A 20,732-nucleotide genomic window follows, 5' to 3' on the forward strand; every position below is an offset into this window, starting at 1 on the left:
TAAACCACTTAGAAAAGTGCCTGGCCCATGGTAAGAGCCATGTAAGTGTTAGCTACTAAAATAATAATTATTATTTCTCAGTCTGTCTGCCTATCTTAAGGGTCTCTGACTCGTGCTGTCTGCATGACTCTAACCCTGCATCCCTCCCTGCCCTGACCCCCACCCCCCATACATCCACTTTTCCTTGTTGGGTCCTTGGCCTCCATCTCTACCCTTACTGGGCCAGTCTCACCTCTCTCCAGGACTCCCCTGGCATGGCCAGCCTCAGCACTGGTCAGGGCTGACTCACTGTGGCCTCCTGGCCTGTGGGACCTGCAGGTTGGCTTCCTGATATGCTGCCCTCCAGCCAGGCCTGCCCAGCCCCCCGACGTTGCCCGCTGCGCCCCCGCAGGGCCCAGCCAGATGTCAGCTGCAGTTATTAGCATGGGCAGGAGACACAGGCCTGGCAGCTTGCCTGCCAGACTCAGCGGCCACTGGAATCTCCCTTGAGCCTGGGGCGGGGGAAGGGAGCAGTTCAAGCAAGGGAGGAGGAGAGGGGGTACCCAGGGATCACAAGGACCCTCCAAAGATGGGGACACCCCCAGCTTCTCCTGGGACCTTCCTCCCCAAAGCCACTGCTCTGCTGGACTTCCCCCAGCCCCCACAGAGCTCAGTTTCTCTTTTGCCTCTTTCGTTTTCCTTCTCTCCTCCACACTTGGTGAGCTCTGCGCTTGCCCTACAAAGTCTGGCTAGCCCCTCTCTCTCAGCCTCTCTCTACCCTAAAGAAACTTCCATGCTCCCAAAAGACAGAGGCCTCACACTCTCTCTGAGTGAGAGAGAGAGAGAGACTGAGCTCACCTCTGGTTCTAGTGGCTCACAGACTATCTGCTTGGAAGTCCCACCTTAAGTCTAACTGGAAGCCTCACCATCTAAACCTTCACCCATTCCTGGGGAAGGGGCTCTGGAAGGGTTCCCTCAGATGAGGGAGACACCTCAGATGAGGGAAAGGATCCCCCTTTTAGGTATTCTGGATGGTGAGGCGACCCGCACACTGAAACAGGAGTAGGGCCCGTCACCCACTTGAGTGAGGGTGGGGACACCCCAGCCCCTAGGGATGTATGGGGGGAGGGGCCCCAGATCTCCTGACAGAAAGTAAGGGCACCCAGCTCGAGGTAGGAGGCAGCCGTGCCAGCCCGCCCAGGCACCGGGATCGCCTCGAGGCACTGACCCGCCCCCTCCACGCCCGTCGGGCCGGGGGCGAAGTCCGACCCAGGCCCGCGGGCAGGCGGGGACCTGCCAGGCTGGGTCGAGTCGGGAAGGGCCTGGCAGGACGCGGCCCCAGAGCGGCTGGGTGGGGCCCGGCCAGGCGGCTGGGGCTGGTCGGGACTAGCCGTCCTGGGGCCCTGGCGCGCCCTGGGACCTGGCAGATCGGGGCAGCCGGCTCCTGGCCGGGGCTCCGGGACAGCGCTAACCCCACCCCTTCCTGTGCCCTTATATGGGCGGCGGGGAGAGACTCCGTGGGCCGCCCCGCCCCCAATCCTGCCCGCGGACTCCGGCCTGTTGCCATGGCGACCAGGCCCTGGTGAGTCCCCCTCCATCAGGCCGATGGAATCGTCCCGGACTGCCAGCCTCGGCGATCGCCTGCGGGCGCCAAGGGCTGAACCATTGCTTGGGTGGGGATCGGCGACTGGAGGCCTCTGCGGCGGGGCTTGTTCCACGCCCCTGGCTTCCTCTGGGGTCGCAAGCCCAGGTTCCTCTTACGAGGCGCAGAACCCGGCTGGACCCAGGGCGGGGCGCATGGTCCCGTAGGATTCGAGTGACGGAGGCAGGGCCCGGTTCCTTCCCCCCAGGCTGTTGCCACACTTCCTGCCGCGGCGCTCTTTCCCCAGCCTGTTTCTAAGGAAGGAGTGGGGTTGGGCGACCGCGCCCCGGCCGTCGGGCTGGGTCTAGGCACCAGGAGCCAACACTGTCGGTCAAGCCCAGGGTCACTGGGGGAGGTCTTTGGGGTGGGGACAGAGTATACAGGCACCTAGAGGTCACCCACAAGAGGGGGCGCCGATCGTGGAAGATGCAGCAGTCCAGGTCCCCAGGATCCTCAAAAGACCCCTCCTTCTCTCATGTCTCAACCGGAGACCCTCTGTCAGTACTATCTCAGTACTGAAGGGGTGCCCCGACCCTTATAATTCTCCTCCGTCGGGCCTTCACAGATGACCCCCAGTGACCTCCAACCTCTGACAGTGTCCTAATCTTCTACCCCACATATTTTCTTTGACTCAGTGTACCCCAGGACCCTCACTCACTTTTTCCATATCTAGGTTCCCCCAATTCCTTCCCCTTCCAACTTGTGGGGGACTCTCGGTCTCTCCCATGGACTCCAGGACCCCTATTCATTTTCTGCATAATGGGTCTCCAGCAGCTCCCGTGTACACTTTTGATCGCTCCCCCTCCTCACTTTTCCTGGGTTCAGTTCCTCACGTGAAAATTCCAGTCCCTCAACTCTTCTGTACCCTGGACCCCCACTCAATTTCTGAGTCAGGCGTCTCCTTACCACTCCCCCACCTACCCTGCTTAACCCTCCTGTCTCTCCTTTGGGGGGTCTCTCAGTGTATTCTCAGCCCCCCAGCCCCTCTGGAAGACTCCAGATCCCTCAGGCCTTTCCGTGTGCAGCTCGGGACCACCCCCCTCCCCCCAACACACACACACTTGCTCTGTACCAGTTCCTCGTATCCCTCATCGCGTACTCCAGGGGAGTCATCGCCCTCCCTGAAGCCTCTCCCCGTGTACCTCTGACCGCCCCAGCGCCCCCTTCCTCGCGCACCAGGGTCCTCTGAGCCCCTCCCCCTGCAGTCGCTCCGAGCCACCCAGCCCGTGGCCGCTGTTTACAAGGACACGCGCTTCCTGACAATGACGCGAGCCGCCTCCTCCCCTTCCCCACGCTCCAGGAGGGGGGAGCGGGGGCCCGGCTCGGGCGACCGCCAATCGGAGCGCACTTCCGCAGCTGACAATCGCCGTATAAAGGCTTGTGGCTCCGGCTGAGCGGCCGGGACCTTGAGCGCGTCCAGGCCAGCATCGGAGCCAACGGGGAGCGGGGAGCAAGGGGGACGCAACACGAAGAAAGCGAGTGCGCCAGAGGGGGGCAGAGGGGCTAGAGAAACCGCACAGAGCTTCCGTGCACAGCCGCCTGCTGGCCTCTCTCGGCCCGTACAGGCCCCCGGGAACGCGCGTACAGACACCTGGTCCAGCCACCTCCGCGGACTGCGCGCGTCTCGCTGCAGCGAGGCCCGGGGCGGCCCCGCAGGGACCCTCAGACCGCCCGGGCCGCCCGGATGTGCACTAAAATGGAACAGCCCTTCTACCACGACGACTCATACGCAGCGGCCGGATACGGCCGGACCCCGGGCGGCCTCTCTCTACACGACTACAAACTCCTGAAACCCAGCCTGGCGCTCAACCTGGCCGACCCCTACCGAAATCTTAAAGCACCAGGAGCGCGGGGCCCCGGCCCAGAGGGCAGCGGTGGCGGCAGCTACTTTTCCAGCCAGGGCTCGGACACCGGCGCGTCGCTCAAGCTCGCCTCATCGGAGCTGGAGCGCCTGATCGTCCCCAACAGCAACGGCGTGATCACGACGACGCCCACGCCCCCGGGACAGTACTTTTACCCCCGCGGGGGTGGCAGTGGTGGAGGTGCGGGGAGCGCAGGGGGCGGCGTCACCGAGGAGCAGGAAGGCTTCGCCGACGGCTTTGTAAAAGCCCTGGACGACCTGCACAAGATGAACCACGTGACGCCCCCCAACGTGTCCCTGGGCGCCAGCGGGGGGCCCCCGGCCGGGCCCGGGGGCGTATATGCCGGCCCGGAGCCGCCTCCCGTCTACACCAACCTCAGCAGCTATTCTCCAGCCTCTGCGACCTCCGGAGGAGCCGGGGCCACCGTCGGGACTGGGAGCTCGTACCCGACGGCCACCATCAGCTACCTCCCACACGCGCCGCCCTTCGCCGGCGGTCACCCGGCTCAGCTGGGCCTGGGCCGCGGCGCCTCCACCTTCAAGGAGGAACCGCAGACCGTGCCTGAGGCGCGCAGCCGCGACGCCACGCCGCCGGTGTCCCCCATCAACATGGAAGACCAGGAGCGCATCAAAGTAGAGCGCAAGCGGCTGCGGAACCGGCTGGCGGCCACCAAGTGCCGGAAGCGGAAGCTGGAGCGCATCGCGCGCCTGGAGGACAAGGTGAAGACACTCAAGGCCGAGAACGCGGGGCTGTCCAGCACTGCCGGCCTCCTCCGCGAGCAGGTGGCCCAGCTCAAACAGAAGGTCATGACCCACGTCAGCAACGGCTGCCAGCTACTGCTTGGGGTCAAGGGACACGCCTTCTGAGCGCCCACCTATCCCCCGTACAGACATTTTCCCAACCTGGACGGCTGGGCGCACGCCTCCCATGGGGCGAGGGGGCAGGCGGTGGGCACCGGCCCCGGGGCCTGGGGGCGCCACAAACCACACTGGACTCCTGCCCGCCCGCTCTGCGGCCAGTCCTTCCACCTCGACGTTTACAAGCCCCCCTTCCACGTTTTTTGTGTTTTTTTTTTTTGTATTTTTTTTTCTGCTGGACTCAATTCATATTGAATATAATATATTTGTGTATTTAACAGGGAGGGGAGGAGGGGGTGATTGCGGCGGAGCTGGCCCCGCCGACCGGTACTCAAGCCCTCGGAGATACTGGGGAGGGGACCCCCGCCCCCTGCCCTCCCCCCCTCTGCACCGTACTGTGGGGAAGAAACGCGCAGAATTTATTTTAAGATGTGTTTGTGTGTGTGCGTTTGTTGTTCTTACTTTTTATTGAATCTATTTAAGTAAAAAAAAAAAGGTTCTTTATTAATTTCTGTTGTCTTTTTTTCCAAGCCGGGCGGGCGGAGGGAGGAGAGTACTGGGATGCCCCCACCCCACTGCGGTTTGTGGCTTGCTCCTGTAACTGTGTCAATCTCGCCAGCTTTGTTCAGACATCTTGCGTCCCCAGCCTGGGTGTCCAACCCTTCTTGCGTCCCCTGATCTCCCGGGTTGGAAGGTGCAGGGCGGGGACCAGATCACGCAACTCCCCAGCACCGGGGGACAGGATGCCTGGGGCGAAACGCGCAGTGCGCAGGCGCGGCCCCGCCCAGACGCGCGCGCCGGGGCTTTCCCCACTGACGCTACGGAAGCGCTGTCCAAACATGGGCTGATTCTGCCCAGTGACGCGACGGCGGTCTCTGGGCAGATTCCGGGAATCCCCTCCCCCGCTCTGCCGGGCAGGGCCGCGGCGCCGGGAAAGGGGCCGGGATTTTCCCAGCCTGGCGGCTACCAAGGCCCGGAAAGCCCCAGGCCTGGGTCCAGAGCGTCCGCGGTGGGCGGGCCGCACTCCAGAACCCCGGGAGCCACCCCAGAGTCTCCCCCATCGGGCTGGTGCCTGGGTCCTGCCGAGCCCACGCCAGCTCCGTCTGACCTGACCCGGGCAGGGGGATGCAGTTGCCTGCGCGTCGTTGCCGCCGCGATCCCCTCCCCACCCCCGCCAGGAAGGGCGGTGCCCGCCTGCCAGTTTCCCCTCCCGGGTGCCAGGCCGGGAGCGGGGCGACTGCCAGGTCTGGTCCTGCCGGGGCGGCTGCTCGGGCCGCCGGGCGCCGCCGCCGCCCTCTCATGGGGCTGCCTCCCCCGCAGCTGTGACGGGTGCGAGGGCGGATGGTGAGCCCCGATGGGGATCTGGCTGGCTTCGGAGCTGGAAGCCCCCAGAGCAGCAGAGAAAAACAGATCGAGAAACCAAGCCACAGGGGCGAGGTGGGGTAGAACAGACGCTTCATTACTTCACTTATAAAATACTGAACGACCTGGCCCTGGAGTCACTTACAGACTGGACCAGGGCCGACAGACAATAAACAAGCAAACATGATTCGGAGATGGTGGTAAGTGCTAGGAAGAGAAAAAAATGGTTAAAGTGGTAGTGGTGGGGCTGGGGAGGTGAGCTGCTTTGGAGAATGGATTGGGAACATGGAACTTAAATGAGGCGATCTTTCAGCAGCTTTGAAGCTGAGCCCTGAGAAAATCCTGAGTAACAGCGTTCTGGCAGAGGGAACAGCACACGCAAAGCTTCTGTGGCCAGAACAAGATCAGCCTGTTAAAGAACAGCAAGAAGGCTGTGTGCTGCAATGGAGTGAACCAGGATGGGGGAGATGAGGTCAGGGAAGACCACGCAGGGCCTTGGGGAGGAGTGTAGATAAAATCCCAAGGCTGAGATGGGTGACCTTGGAGGGCATTAGGCTGGATAGCAATATTAATAATGGGTCTATGGATTAAATGAGCTTGTCAGTCCTGTTCTGTGGAAGGAAATGGGGGCTCCGGCTGGCAAAGCCACTTGCCTGAACATGCACAGCATCAGACTGAGCTCCTTCAAACACTATCTTGCTCCTAACACCTGCCTCCCAGCCTAACCCTCATCCTTCCACTTCAGGGGCACAGGCACAGCCCTCCCAACCTGGGGTGGTGTAGAACTTGCAGCAGGGACTGTGCCTCTACCTCAAGCTCCCTCTCTTGGTTCTATGCTCAGGATTGGGTCCCTACCTTCTTCCAGCCCCAGGAACTTGGTCCTAATAACCATTAACAGAGCCCTGAGCTTCACGTACTTCATCTCTTTTAACGTGAAATGGTGAAATGTAGGTTGTCTTTATTCCCATTTTGCTGTTAAAGAGACCCAGGGAAGATCACAGCTCTTAAGCGGCATTCGAACCCAGGCTGGCTGCTGTTTAGGTGTGGGCGCTGCCCTGCATGGCCAGGTTTCAGGTTGTAAGGCAGCCTGGGACTTGCTCCCTGCAAGGGGCAAACAGCGCCATCGCCCCCGGCCCTCCACCCGTCTTCAGGCCAAGGAGAAAGAGGGAGGAGAGTAAGCGGTGAGCATGATGCAAGGCTGCCACCTTGTGGTGGAGATCAGTAACTACAATGTCAGTTTCCCAGGCCACAGCCTGGAGAAGGGGGTGGGGGGTGGTACCATGCCAGGACAAATCACACCAACACAGACTTACATCTGTCCCTAATACTTTATTAGTCACCTCTAGGCCTGTTCTCAGCTATGTGGGCTCCAAGGAGGGGGTCACCATTCACCAGCTCTCAGCTGGTAGCTTGAGAAGGCCTTGGCCTAGCCCTCTGGGGTCATGGGCTGTAGAGTCTGAAGGGGCCTTTTCTGGGTCAGTATGGGGCACCCAGGTAGGGGCACAGATGGGGGCCAAGAGCCCAAGCTTGCCACCCCTCTGCCAGCCTAGTTGTGTTTGGAGAAATACTCCTTGCTGTCGTCCACGTTGGGCTTGATTGTGTCACTGCCTGGCACCCAGCCAGCGGGACAGACTGTGGAAAAACAGGGGTGCACGTATGAGGCTAGAGTGCCATATTCAAGGTGGAGCAGTAGTGAGGGGACAAAAAGAGGCAAAGCAAGAGCATGAGTTGCAGAAGAAAAAGACTGGAGCCAAGTGGTCCAGGCCTAAGACCATGCCACATGGTAAGAGAAGCCCTCCAAGCCCAGCTGTAGGATTTTCTAACTGACATTTTATTTTTTTTTGGCCACACCATGTGGCATGCGGGATCTTAGTTCCCCGACCAGGGATTGAACCCGTGCCCCCTGCAGTAGAAGTGCAGAGTCCCAACCACTGGACCACCAGGGAAGTCCCTATTTTATTTTATTTATTTTTTTGGCCGCACCGTGTGGCTTGTGGGATCTTAGTTTCCCCAACCAGGGGAAACTCGAGCCCTCGGCAGTAAAAGTGCAAGAGTCCTAACCACTGGACCGCCAGGGAATTCCCTGGCTGACATTTTAATTTCTTTCTGGCTCCTTTAATTGCATCTTTCTCTCTTAGCCCCAGCCCCAATGGACTTTGAGGGCCTGTGGTCAGGCTGTGGCCTTCACATGAGAAGATACTCTGATCCAACTAACATTCAAGCCTACCTTGGTACAGGCCTTCTCAAATACCTTCTATAGATTTCTATTACCTCCCCAGCTCCCCACCCTTATATTGGGGTATCTCTCCCACCAGACTAGAAACTTCCTGCAGACAAGGCCCTGAGTTACATCTTCTTTGGGGCCCTCACATCCACCCCACACAAGCGACAGAGCGGGCCGTGAATGTATGTGTGCATGACAAAGGGGCTGCATATGTACCCAAGTGTGAACACATGTGAATGTGGGTTTTGGCTCACCTTCCCCGTGCTCATCTGTGTACTGGAAGGCCTGGACCAGCCGCAGAGCCTCATCCACGGAGCGCCCCACAGGCAAATCATTGATGGTGATCTGGCGAAGGACACCCTTGCCATCGATGATAAAGAGGCCCCTGAGATATCAGAGTTCACAGTGAGGAACCAGAGTTCCCACTGTCAGGACCCAGGGAGGGAGGACCAACTTCCTGCTAGCCACAGGGCTGGGGGCAGAGAGGGCATCACCCAAGAGTGATCCCCTCACCCTGAGGATGGGGGCTTCCTGAGGGTCCCACAGTACCTGTAGGCGATACCCTCATCTTCCTTCAGCACGCCATAATCACGGGACAAGCTTCTGGTTACATCAGCCAGCAGAGGGATGTTCAGGGGGCCCAAGCCTCCCTCCTTCCGGGGGGTGTTGATCCTGGGGGTGGGGGAGACAGGGCTGGGACCTTAGGATGCCTGGCACAGCAGGGTCCTCACCCTTTGGGCCTGGCTGTGATAAGGGCTAGAGAGGGGGTTCTGGAGGTGAGAGATAAGGGGCTTTTGAGCAACTCCCGGGGAGCGCCACCCACCCCACCCTGAAGTGGGTGCTGGGGCTGCTTCTCACAGCTGGGAAGACTCAGCTAATACTCTAAGCAAAGTGGCTTCACATGTGCTGGTGGTTTCCAGCACCTCGAGGCAGAGAACCTGCAGAGTCCCCATCCTCCTCTCTCTAGCTCTGCGTCGTTGGGCCCAGCCCTTCACTCTCTTGAACTGGAGTTTCCACCTTGCTGAAATAGTTCATGGGAGGGAGGCTGTGTTGCCCTAAGTGAAAAAAAGCATCTGCCAACTCTCTACGCCACGAAACTAGTTTCCAAAAGCTAATTACTGTCATCATCGTTGAGGACTTGGGAATCCCTATTTCCATTATCTTCTTGATGGGAAAGGGAGGCGCAGAGGTTGAGCACCAGCCATGAGAACACACAACTCAGACCCTATAGAGGTGTAGGTTTAGCTGCACCCTCCCGCCTTACTGGTCCCCACTCATACCAAGCCAGGTGGGTGAACTGAGAGTCGACAGAGACGCCCAGCACATCGCAGTTCAGCTTGTGGAACTCCTCGGCACGCTCACTGAAAGCGATGATCTCCGTGGGGCACACAAAGGTAAAGTCCAGCGGGTAGAAAAAGAGGACCAAGTATTTTCCTGGGGAAGGGGGCGGGAATAGACAAGGAGTTAGGGCTCAGTCCCTCTAATGCCTGTGCCCCGCCCCCACCAGGGCCCCCTCCAGGCCGCCCTCACCTTTGTAGTCTGAAAGCTTCACCTCCTTGAAGGCGCCATCCACCACGGCGGTGGCCTGGAATTCCGGGGCGGGCTTTCCGATGTGCGCGTTGCCGGAGGTCATGACTGAAAGTCGAGACCCCCGCCCGGTCAGTGCGCCCTGGACGACCCTTTGTCCTCGCTTCCCAAGGTCACGCTGCGTACCGGGCCCAGTTACTGAGTCAGAGCGGCGGAGGCAGCAGCGCTGCCTCGCACCCTCTCCGGGACCAGGTTGGCACGGCCTTGAGACTTTGGGAGACCCGCCCCCCTGGACAGCTAGAGGGGCCGGACAGCTGCCGACCGGCCCCCAGTTAGAGTGTCGGCCTGAGCGCGGTCGCGCAAGCCCACCGCCCCAGGAGGAGATGCCGCGAGCTGGGGGCGGGGAGCCTGGGGATGCGGCCTGCACTCCAAGGCCCTGGCCTCGGTTTTCCCCGCAAGGACAAAGGCAGCCACTACGGCGGGCGGAAAACAAAGGCGGCCAACGCTGAGGTCTGGATAGGGCCCGAGCTGCTCCAAGGGGGCTCCCCGCAGCCCGATGCACTCCAGGTGTCCATACCTGCGTGGGCAAGGGCGGGACGCACGAACTCGCAGACGCACAGACTCGCTTTCGCAGGGCGAAGTGAGTCCTGGGCCTTGGAGCCTTTTATATTAGGCCCGAACCATGACGCATAGGACGGAGGGGTGGGCGGACAAGCGGAGCGGTCGGGTCCACTGCAAGCGCAGGGGAGGGAAAGAGGAGCCGGCCGCGACCACTTGCCCGCGGGCGGCAGGGGGAGACGCGCAGCCGCCGGCCCCGACCACTGCGTCGGCCCGCGGGGGTGATGCGCGGGGCTCCTCTTTGGAGCGCGCCGGGGTCGGTTGAGTCCGGCATGGCCCGGAGCGGTGTGGCACTACTGCTGCTGCCTCTGATGCTCCTGCCGCTGGCAACCCCTGCCCAGGTCTCCCCCGACTACCAATACTTCGGCGAGCAGGAAGAAGGGGACACCTGGGAGCAGCTGCGGCTGCAGCATCCGGAGAAAGGTAACTGCAGGCTGCGGCTGTGATAGTGCAGAAAGGTGCTTCATTGCCCCACTTCACCATCTGGCTGCAAATAGACCCTCCTTCAGGGACTTCAAATCTCTGCCCACCTATGCACTGGCGGCGCCCCTCGGGCTGATTACTTTTCTCTGAGGCTCAGTTTTCTCATCTGTAAATTGAGATAGAGACTGTCTTTAAGCAGCTTACACGGGGAGAGGGGACGTGAGCAGGCAATAAATACCGACGCAGACATATCCATAAACTCATGGATAAGTTCTGGGAAAGGCGGAGATAGAAAAGGCAGGGTGCATGCAGGTAAACTTCTGAAGTCAGAGAAGGCCCGGCTGAAGATAGGTAACCAATGCAGCCGGAATGACAAGCAAAAGCCCAAAATGCGAAGATTTAGGGGGAAGAGTGCACCAGGGAGTTGGAACAGCAAGTGCCAAGGCCAAAAGGCCTGACAGAGGACTGGAAAGAGGCCAGGGTTGTCTGGCAGAGGCTTGGTGAGCTCATGAGGTGTCAGGACTTTGTGAGCCAAGATTTGGGTTAAGACCTGTCAACTAGGGCTGTAGGGAAGAGTCAGTAAAAGAAGGGTTGTGAAGGGCGCCTGATAAACGTTGTAGCTGCTTTGAAAGTGATCATAATAATTGTTTTTGTATTATGTGCTAGCACATCGCCAGCGGCTTTAAGTACCTTCATTATGACAATTATGTCATTTAATTTACCACCTGGCAACCCTGCTGGTCAGGTGACACTGTGCCAGTTGGACAGGCTCAAGATCATGCCCCTGAAGAGAGGAGTCACCTTCAGATGGTGGACACCAAGGGTGTTGTACCACATTCCCAACTGGACAGGCAGGCACAGGTGGGAAGTGTCATTTTGCAGTCCCTCTGGGCCATTCACCAGTTGTGTGAGCTTGGAAGGGTGGCTTGTTCTCTCTAAGTCTCAGTTTCCCCACCTGGGACTAATGGTAAGATTAGAGATAATCTATGGCAGGGTACCTGGCACAGAAGCACAACTGAGCAAATACGAACTGTTGTGATTTGTTAGTGTCTTTATCCTCCTCCCTCCCTGGGGGGTGGGGGGGATAGGTTCCCTCCTACCTGGCCCTCCATCCCTAGACTTGGAAGACTCTACCCTTGGCCCCTGGGGAAAGTGGCGCTGTTTCTGCGACCTGGGTAAGCAGGAGCGCAGCCGCGAGGCTGTGGGCACAGCGCCGGGCCCGGTGTTCATGGACCGCGAGAATCTGGTTCAGGTGCGGCCCTGCCGGCAACGGGATTGTTTATCCTGCGAGCCGAACGACTGCGACTGGAGGCCCTGAGCCCGGGTGAGCCTCGGGCGCGGAGGAGGCGGGGCCGGGGCTGGCGGGCAAATCCGGGGCCGCGGGTCCCCAGGGTGGGCGGGGAGACAGGAAGGGCTGTGGGGGGGCGGGTACGAGGAGGGCCTCGAAGAGGGAACAATGGGGCACTAAATCTGGGGCTTGAGCGCAGCGTGGGAAGGGAGAGCTGAATCAGGAGATGTGAGCCCCGCTGATAACCGAGGAGAAAGGAAGAAAGGTGGTGGGGGCGGGGAGGGGAAAACGGAGATGGAGGAACTGGGACCCTGATGAGGAACAGAAACCCACAGTCTGAGGGCGTGAGCTCTGTTGAGAGTAGGGAATAGAAAGAGACACGTCGTTAGAGTGGTGGACAAATCTGGGAGGCGTGCTCCTCGCTAAGACGTGGGAGAAAGAGGGAGAAGGTTGGGAGAGGGGGCGGGAGCATGAACCCTGAATTGGGGATGGAGGGGAAAGGAGCCTGCGTGGTGGGCGGAGACTCTGAGCCGGAGTCCTTAGAGGTCTGGGATCTCGGTTCGGAGGTAGGAGAGGCTTAGCCCGGATGAGAGAGTGGGTAGAAAGCAGGCGAGAGGCGGGGGGTGGTGGCTCTCCCGGTGAGCTACGGAGAGAGGGAGTTGGGAGACTTCAAGTCCGAAGGTTTGAGCCCAGCGTGAGCCAGGATACCTAGTCCAGGGGGCTTAGACTGTGTGGAGTGGCAGGGACTTCGAATACAAAGAGCCTGAAACCAGATGGGGGACAGGAACTCAGTGATGCGGACACCGTATTCTGGGAGTCTAGTGGTATCTGACCTTCTAGGCTCTGACCGGGTCGAATCCTTCAAGGCCCCCCTCAATTTCCCCTTTATTTCCCTGTCCTCCCACTAGCCCCGGCAGGCGGAGCTCCAGTGACACCCGGGCGGAGCTTGGAAAGCGACCCCGCCCATCCAGTTCCCCAACCGCAGAGCTCGGCGGTCAGCCTCGGAAACTACAGTTCCCAGGAAGCTGCACGGCAGCGACGTCGGCGTGTGCTGCGCAAACGTCAACGGCGGCGGGAACGTTTGGGGCGTGTCTTGCGCGGCGATTGGTCGAGAGCTAGCACTGCCTCGGGGCCCGCGGAAAACGCGCGCAGAGATCTTTCCTTGCAGACTTTGTTCCTGCCGCTGGTGGCGGCGGCTGAGGCGGCATGGATCTCAGCGAGCTGGAGAGAGATAATACGGGCCGCTGTCGCCTGAATTCGCCTGTACCTTCTGTGTGCCGCAAGGAGCCCTGCGTCCTGGGCGTCGATGAAGCGGGCCGGGGCCCGGTGCTGGGTGCGCCCCCAGGGCCGGGTGGGGGAGGGGCGTGATAAGGTGGCTGCAAGTTGCACTGGAACAGGAGCTGGGATTGCACCTCACTCAGGGTGGGGGGTGGTGATAGTGGTGATGGCGATGGCATTGGTGATGGCACCGAAAAAAAAAAACGGTGATGATGGAATAGAGATGGCGGCTTTCACGGGCTCACTGTTTGGACCCCCACTTCCCCAGGCCCCATGGTCTACGCCATCTGCTATTGCCCCCTGTCCCGCCTGGCAGATCTGGAGGCCCTGAAAGTGGCAGGTGAGCCCTGGGGTAGATCTAGGGAGGCGATTCCTGGGCATGTTCAGGGGCGGGTGCAAGCTGGAGGGGGAGAGCAGGAACTGAGGGAACCAGCCGCTCCCCTTCTCTCCCAACCCTCCACCCAGACTCAAAGACCTTGTCGGAGAGCGAGCGGGACAGGCTCTTTGGGAAAATGGAGGAGGACGGAGACTTTGTGGGCTGGGCACTGGACGTGCTGTCTCCAAACCTCATCTCTACCAGCATGCTTGGGCGGTGAGGGGTCCCGGGGGGTGGGGGGGGCAGCCATCATGGGCTGGAAGGGATGGGTGGCTGGAACGATGTTGACTGGGCTCTGTCCACCACCACAGGGTCAAGTACAACCTGAACTCCCTGTCTCATGATACAGCTACTGGACTGGTGCAGTATGCATTGGACCAGGGTGTGAAAGTGGCTCAGGTGAGCTAACTGTTGCTTGGATTGTCCCCATTTGATCACCTCAGGATAAAATAGGAGTATAGAAGTGCGATGGACGATTCTGCATCAGACATATCTGGAGTACCTCAAGAATGTGTGTTACTGCTGTTGATGTCCTACTGTTTTTCCTACCTTAAATGTGTGCCCCACTAAGGACCATGGTGGGGCCCCCAGCCTCACCTCCATCTAATCTATTTCCATATCCTAAAGGCTCAGTGTCTAGAACGAATCCCACATCTGTTCCCCCTGCCCGCAGTCTGTATCCTAGCCCAGGGCACCCTCCTTCTGGATACCTGCCCCATCCTCCTCCAGCCCCCTCCCCTACAATGTGCTCCCCGCACAGCAGACAGTCATTTACATTTTTAAAATGTAAATCTCGACGTTTAATTTTCTGAACACAGTGGGAATTAAATCAGGAAAATTTACAGGCAAGTGGAGAAAGATTAAATCACCAGAGAGAAATATAAGTTGGCATTGCATCGAGTGCTGCAAGGCAAAGAACAGACCGTTTTGAGAGAATCACGAGGGTAAATATACTTGAGATAGAGAATGTAACAAGGGAGGCCTTGCTGGGGAGGTGGCTGAGGTCCAGGGCTGGAATGTGGAGCTGACGATGCAGTACTGAAGCAGACAGACAAGGAGCCTGCCCTCGGGTTCATGACCAAATCAGAGGAGATGGATGGGCAGCTGGTAAGCAAATAGTAAAGGTGATTTTTGAGAATAATAAATGCTCTGGAGATTACTTTTCTTGTTACTTTTCTGACCTCATTTCTGTTCTAGACATGTAGTCCCCGTACTGCTGTCCAGCGTACTTGACATGGTCCCACCTCAGGGCCTTTGCACTAGAACACTCTTTCCCAGGTCTCCCTATGGCTCATTCCCTCATTTCCTTCAGGCCTTTATTCAGATGTCACCACCTCAGAGTGACCTTCCCTGAACACCCCCAAATTGTTTAAAATTATAATCTCTTCTGGATCTCCCTTATTCTTTATTATTATTATTATTATTATTATTTTAATTAATTAATTAATTAATTTTTGGCTGCGTTGGGTCTTTGTTGCTGCGTGCGGGCTTTCTCTAGTTGCGGCGAGCGGGGGCTACTCTTCATTGTGGTGCACGGGCTTCTCATTGCGGTGGCTTCTCTTGTTGCCCAGCACAGGCTCTAGGCGCGCGGGCTTCAGTAGTTGCAGCACGCGGGCTCAGTAATTGTGGCTCGCAGGCTCTAGAGCGCAGGCTCAGTGGTTGTAGCGCACGGGCTTTGTTGCTCCGCGGCATGTGGGATCTTCCCGGACCAGGGCTTGAACCCATGTCCCCTGCATTGGCAGATGGATTCTTAACCACTGCGCCACCAGGGAAGTCCCTGTTCTTTATTATTTATCCTGTTTCTTGTCTATGGCCCTCACCAGAGTGTCTACTCTGGCGTGTTTACTGCTATGTCCCCGACACGTAGAGCAGCCCATGGCATGCAGTAGGTGCTTAATAAATGTAGAATGGATATAGTGTGATCAGGAAGAGCCTCTTAAGAGGGTGATATTTGAGCTGAGACCCCTGAGAGGAAGATGCAGCCTGGGCATGAGCTGAGAGACGAGTATTCCAGGCAGTGGGAACATCAAGTGCAAAGGCCGTGAAGTTGGATCATCTACACAGTTGTTTTTCTGGATGTTTGTTGAATGAATACATTTCTGTCACCATGGCAGGTGTTTGTGGACACTGTGGGGCCCCCAGAGACATACCAGGAGCGGCTGCAGCAGCGCTTTCCTGGTGTTGAGGTGACAGTCAAGGCCAAGGCAGATGCCCTCTATGCCGTGGTCAGTGCCGCCAGTATCTGTGCCAAGGTTAGGCCCCTGCTGGCCATGGCCAGCTCCCAACATCCCCCTGGGCAGGAGGCAAGCGTGGCTGCTTCGTGAAGAGGGAGATCCCAAGTGCCTATCTTGCCCACAGGTGGCCCGAGACAAGGCTGTGAAGAACTGGAAGTTTGTGGAAAAACTGCAGGACTTGGACACTGATTATGGCTCAGGCTACCCCAATGGTGAGCAGACGGCAGTGACAATAAACTAAAAAGGCAGGCTTGGCATGCTTCTGAGGTTTTCTAAGTTGTTCTGACCACCCCACTCTGCAGCAGAAGAGGCTGAGGCCCAGACAGAGGGGCCACTTGCTTATGGCCAAAATGTGGCAAAGTTGGATTCCAGCTGGCAGACTCCCTCTTCCCTTCTCCCTCCCTCCCTCTCTGCTCTCTCTCTGGAGCCCCAGTGAAGGACTGAGACTCACGATGGACATATGTCCATTTGTTAAGGGGCAAAGGGCAGAGTAAGGGGTACTGGCTCCTGTTCAGTGCTGTCCAGTGGCCCCAGCTTGAATCCATTGTTTTCTCTTCATTAGGAGCTTCAGTCTCCCTGTTTGTAAAGTGGAAATGATCGTGACCCTCCCCTCCAACTCTCCCAAAGACACACAAGGGCAGAAGCCAAGATTCAGTAGCTGGGTTCAAGGAACCCTTTGGTAGTTGGGTGGGGCAACACAGCAAGTCTGTGATTGGAACTTAGGTGAGGCCAAAGGGAGGAAACCAGGTCCAGGCCAAAGACACTTTGGGCTGTGTTCAGTGCTTACTGAACACCTGGTATGTGACCTGCAGGGCCAAGCCCTAGGGATTTAGCCATGAGCAAGACAAACAAGGACCTCCCTGTGCCCACTGAGTTCGTGGTTACATGGGAGAGATGGGCATTAACTCAATGGTCCACAAATGCTGGTTCAATGCCTCATGTCCTTGGAGAGGTAAGAGAGATGTCTCAAGGGCAGTCTCCTTAAACTGCCCCATGAGCAACTGTTGGCCAGGCAAAGAGTTGGGGGGAACTGCTTGTGCAAAGGTCCTGAGGCAGGAAGATGTCTCAAACAGTGGGCGGTGCTTCAGGTACTCCAGAGGAGGCCTGAGATGAGGTGGTAGGGCCTCAGATGCCAAGCTGAGAAGCTGGGACATTATGGCAGGGCTCAGGGCTATCACATTGTCCACCCTACCCTTCCCCCAGATCCCAAGACAAAAGCGTGGTTGAGGGAGCACGTGGACCCTGTGTTCGGCTTCCCCCAGTTTGTCCGGTTCAGTTGGCGCACAGCCCAGAGCATCCTGGAGAAGGAGGCAGAAGACGTTACATGGTAGGTGTCCTGGAGGTGCTGTGAGGAAGGAGGGTGAGAGGCCAGGGCTCAGCGCTGCCCGAGAGGGCCGATCCCCCGGAAGTCAGTGTCGCCACCTCTCTCCCACAGGGAGGACTCGCAGACAGGGCATCAGGAGGGACTCAGGAGGATCAAGTCGTACTTCAGCGAAGGCCCCCGCGCCCGCCTCCCCCATCGGTACTTCCAGGAGCGGGGCCTGGAGTCAGCCACCATTCTCTAGCAGCCTGTACTCCCTTTACCTGCTCCCACACCCACCCCCACCGCCCCACAGTTTGTGATTAAAATTCTTCAAGGAAAACTAAGTGTGGAGGTTCTGCTTTGGGGTGGTGGTAGGGTGGAGGTGTGCTCTGTCTGCATCTGGACCGAGTTGCTGACTAATAGAACTTAAACAGGATGGACATTCATTGATTGATTTGATTTGATTTTTTTTAAATATTTATTTATTTATTTGGCTGCGCCGGGATCTTAGTTGCGGCATGCGGGATCTAGTTCCCTGACCAGGGATTGAACCCAGGTCCCCTGCATTGGGAGTGTGGAGTCTTAACCGCTGGACCACCAGGGAAGCCCCTGATTTGATTTTTTAAATGCATGGTATATTTGATGCAGAATTAGAAAGGAGTATGCTGAGAAGCTTCCCTCGCATCCTACCCGCAGCACCCTGGTGGGCTTATTGGGGTGTCTCAGTCCTTTGTGGGCTGCTGTAACGAAATACCACAGGCTGGGCAGCTTGTAAACAATAATATATTTATTTTTCACAGTTCTGGAGGCTGGAAGTCCAAGATCAGGGTACCAGCACAGTCAGCTTTGGGGGAGGGCCCTCTTCCAGGTCACAGACTGCCATCTCGCCGTGTCCTCACATGGTGGAAGGGGTGAGGAATCTCTGTGGGGTCCCTTTTATAAGGGCACTAATCCCACTCATGAGAGAACTCCACCCGCATGACCTAATCACCTCCCAAAGGTCCCACCTCCTAACACCATCTTCTTTGGGGGGTTAGGATTTCAACATGAATTTTGGGGGGACACAAACATTCAGACCATAGCAGGTGCTTTCTAGGTCCCCTGGAGATATCCTGGCATGTTACAAACATACATACAGATACATCTCAACTGAAGATTTTTTTTTTTACACAAATGGAAACAAAGTATTCCTTAGGTAGTGTGCATAGCTCTTTTTACCACATACATCTTGGAGATAATTCCAAATAGGTGTCTAAAAACCTTCCTTGTTCCCATTACAGCTGCAGATTCCTGTGGTGTGACTGTCCTATAATTTATTTAACACTTTTTTTTTAAAGTTAATTAATTAATTTATTTTTGATTTCGTTGAGTCTTTGTTGCTGCGCGAAGGCTTTCTCTACTTGCAGCGAGTGGGGGCTACTCTTCATTGCGGTGCGCGGGCTTCTCATTGTGGTGGCTTCTCTTGTGGAGCACGGACTCTAGGCGCGCGGGCTTCAGTAGTTGTGGCTCGCAGGCTCTAGAGCGCAGGCTCAGTAGTTGTGTTGCACGGGCTTAGTTGCTCCGCGGCATGTGGGATCTTCCCAGACCAGGGCTTGAACCCATGTCCCCTGCATTGCCAGGCGGATTCTCAACCACTGTGCCACCAAGGAAGCCCTTAACACCTTTTAATAGACCTTGACTTGCCCTGCATCTTGCTGTTAAACTTGTACAGCAGGAAATGACAGGTTTGCTATCATTTCTCACACTGTTTTGTCTGTAGAAAAATTCCCAGGGGTAGGTTTCCTCGGTTAGAGGGTCTGTGTGGTTTGTAATTTGGAGAGATATTTCCAAATTCCCCTCTGTGGAGACTTGTACTCAATGGCACTCCCATGAGCAATAGGTGAGCACTTGTTTCTCTCACAGCTTTGCCTGCACCAGAACAGGTTTATCTCACTCCATGAGAAGTTTGGAAGTCAGGTGGCTCAGCAACATCAAAGACACTTTTTTTAATCCATCTTCTGTTTTGCCAATTTTGGTGGGGTTTTTTTTACCTCTTATCGTGCCAAGATGGCTGCAACAACTCCAGACATCACATCCCAACCTCCAAAGGCCTCATCTCCAAGCAGCCACCCTGTCCCTTCCTAGCTGAAAGTAGGACATGTCTATGCCTGAAGTAATCTGTGGCAAGGGGAATGGAATATCTGGGGTAAAGAGTCAAAAATTGGTACCTGGGGGTAGGGAGAGACTCCATATCCTCCCATCCTCCCCACTCTTGACCCTCCCCCCACAACCTTGACTTGAACAGTAAACAGTAGGATTTTATTTCACTTTTTTTGTTTTTTTTCTTTTTTTTTTTTTTTAATTTTTTAAAATTTATTATTTATTTATTATGTTTATTTTTGGCTGTGTTGGGTCTTCGTTTCTGTGTGAGGGCTTTCTCCAGTTGCGGCGAGTGGGGGCCACTCTTCATCGCGGTGTGCGGGCCTCTCACTGTCGCGGCCTCTCTTGTTGCGGAGCAGAGGCTCCAGACGCTCAGGCTCAGTAGTTGTGGCTCACGGGCCTAGTTGCTCCGCGGCATGTGGGATCTTCCCAGACCAGGGCTCGAACCCGTGTCCCCTGCATTGGCAGGCAGATTCTCAACCACTGCGCCACCAGGGAAGCCCCTGTTTTTTTTCTTTTTTGGCCACAAGGCTTATGGGATCTCAGTTCCCTGAATGTGGGCCACAACAGTGAAAGCACTGACTCCTAACCACTAGACCACCAGGGAACTCCTGAACGGTGAGATTGACTTTTTAAATTAATTAATTAATTATTTTGGCCACACCATGCGGCATGTGGGATCTTAGTTCCCCGACCAGGGATCAAAACCCGTGCCCCCTGCAGTGGAAGCTCAGAGTCCTAACCACTGGACCACCAGGGAATTCACCAGAATAGTGAGATTTTAATGGAAAGGAAGAGAGAATGGCTCTTCACTTTTTGATAAATGCTCTGATGACAGAAACCCAGGGCACTGTGGCAGTATTATTTATAGAGTGTGTATTATTAGTCAGCCAAGGGTGCCATAAGAAATATCATAGACTGGGGCACTTAACCAACAGAAATTAATTTTCTCACAGTTCTGGAGGCTGAAAGTCCAAGATGAAGGTATCAGCAGAGTTGGTTTCTTCTGAGGCCTCTCTCCTTGGCTTGTAGATGGCCATCTTTTTCCCATGTCATCACATCCCTCTGTGTGTGTCTGTGTCCTAATCTCTACTTCTAAGGACTCCACTCATTGGATTAGGGCCCACTCATGGGACCTCATTTTACCTTAATTGCCTCTTTAAAGATTTATCTTTAAATATAGTTACATTCTGAGGTACTGGGGGTTAGAGCTTCACCATATGAATTTGGGGGGGGCAGTGGGTGCAATTCAGTTCATGAGAGAGCACCTCTGCACTCTACGCGTGTCCTGTGCTGGACATGGGGGAGCCCGTGCTGACCAGCCAGAAAGGGTCCCAAACCTCCCATTGAGGACCGAGGGCCCCTGGAGTGCATATGGGGAGGCCAGCTCCAGCCTGGGGCTCGTAGAGACTGAGGACCTGACTGGCCGAGATCTGAAGGGTGAGAGGGGTGGAACAGATAACTGGAGGGTAAAGGGGGTTCTAAGCGGTGGGAACAGCAAGTGCAGAGACCCCGAGATGAGAGTACCTGGCTACAAGAAGGCCCTAGAGTAGAGGTGATGAGGGCAGACCTTGGGGAGGAGCCATGACCACCCCATTTTCCCACCTAAAGCCATCTTCT

At 56.8% G+C, this 20,732-nt stretch overlaps 4 protein-coding genes across 6 annotated transcripts; 3 read left to right on the forward strand and 1 right to left on the reverse strand.

The window, feature by feature from the left end:
• The first annotated feature begins 3,002 nt into the window (after positions 1–3,002).
• On the forward strand, positions 3,003–4,848 carry JUNB (JunB proto-oncogene, AP-1 transcription factor subunit). The gene has a single exon (XM_082379768.1). It carries the CDS (start codon positions 3,306–3,308, stop codon positions 4,347–4,349), a length of 1,044 nt encoding a protein of 347 aa, XP_082235894.1. The 5' UTR covers positions 3,003–3,305; the 3' UTR covers positions 4,350–4,848.
• A 2,163-nt stretch (positions 4,849–7,011) lies between these two features.
• PRDX2 (peroxiredoxin 2) lies at positions 7,012–10,173 on the reverse strand. 2 transcript variants are annotated; one of them, XM_082379772.1, is made up of 6 exons: positions 10,031–10,173; positions 9,457–9,561; positions 9,207–9,360; positions 8,476–8,598; positions 8,181–8,311; positions 7,012–7,334 (listed from the first exon to the last, which is right to left on the reverse strand). In XM_082379772.1, exons 2-6 carry the CDS (start codon positions 9,557–9,559, stop codon positions 7,249–7,251), a joined length of 597 nt encoding a protein of 198 aa, XP_082235898.1. In that variant the 5' UTR covers positions 9,560–9,561; positions 10,031–10,173; the 3' UTR covers positions 7,012–7,248. The 2 variants fall into 2 exon arrangements, with proteins under 2 accessions (XP_082235898.1, XP_082235899.1); XM_082379773.1 differs by having other exon boundaries at positions 9,457–9,631; positions 10,031–10,157.
• A 122-nt stretch (positions 10,174–10,295) lies between these two features.
• On the forward strand, positions 10,296–12,822 carry THSD8 (thrombospondin type 1 domain containing 8; the record flags this gene model as incomplete). The annotated part of the gene is made up of 3 exons (XM_082379784.1): positions 10,296–10,494; positions 11,613–11,818; positions 12,691–12,822. The coding sequence occupies 2 exons, from the start codon at positions 10,296–10,298 to the stop codon at positions 11,810–11,812; spliced, it is 399 nt and encodes a 132-aa protein (XP_082235910.1). The 3' UTR covers positions 11,813–11,818; positions 12,691–12,822.
• A 32-nt stretch (positions 12,823–12,854) lies between these two features.
• Positions 12,855–17,313, forward strand: RNASEH2A (ribonuclease H2 subunit A). Of its 2 annotated transcripts, XM_082379769.1 has the most exons (8): positions 12,855–13,115; positions 13,329–13,400; positions 13,526–13,652; positions 13,748–13,835; positions 15,551–15,688; positions 15,795–15,882; positions 16,874–16,997; positions 17,106–17,313. In XM_082379769.1, the coding sequence occupies exons 1-8, from the start codon at positions 12,989–12,991 to the stop codon at positions 17,233–17,235; spliced, it is 894 nt and encodes a 297-aa protein (XP_082235895.1). In that variant the 5' UTR covers positions 12,855–12,988; the 3' UTR covers positions 17,236–17,313. The 2 variants fall into 2 exon arrangements, with proteins under 2 accessions (XP_082235895.1, XP_082235896.1); XM_082379770.1 differs by lacking the exon at positions 15,551–15,688.
• The last annotated feature ends 3,419 nt before the right edge of the window (positions 17,314–20,732 follow it).

This window comes from Balaenoptera borealis, assembly GCF_965194805.1.
Source record: "Balaenoptera borealis genome assembly, chromosome: 2".
Taxonomy (NCBI): Eukaryota; Metazoa; Chordata; class Mammalia; order Artiodactyla; family Balaenopteridae; genus Balaenoptera; species Balaenoptera borealis.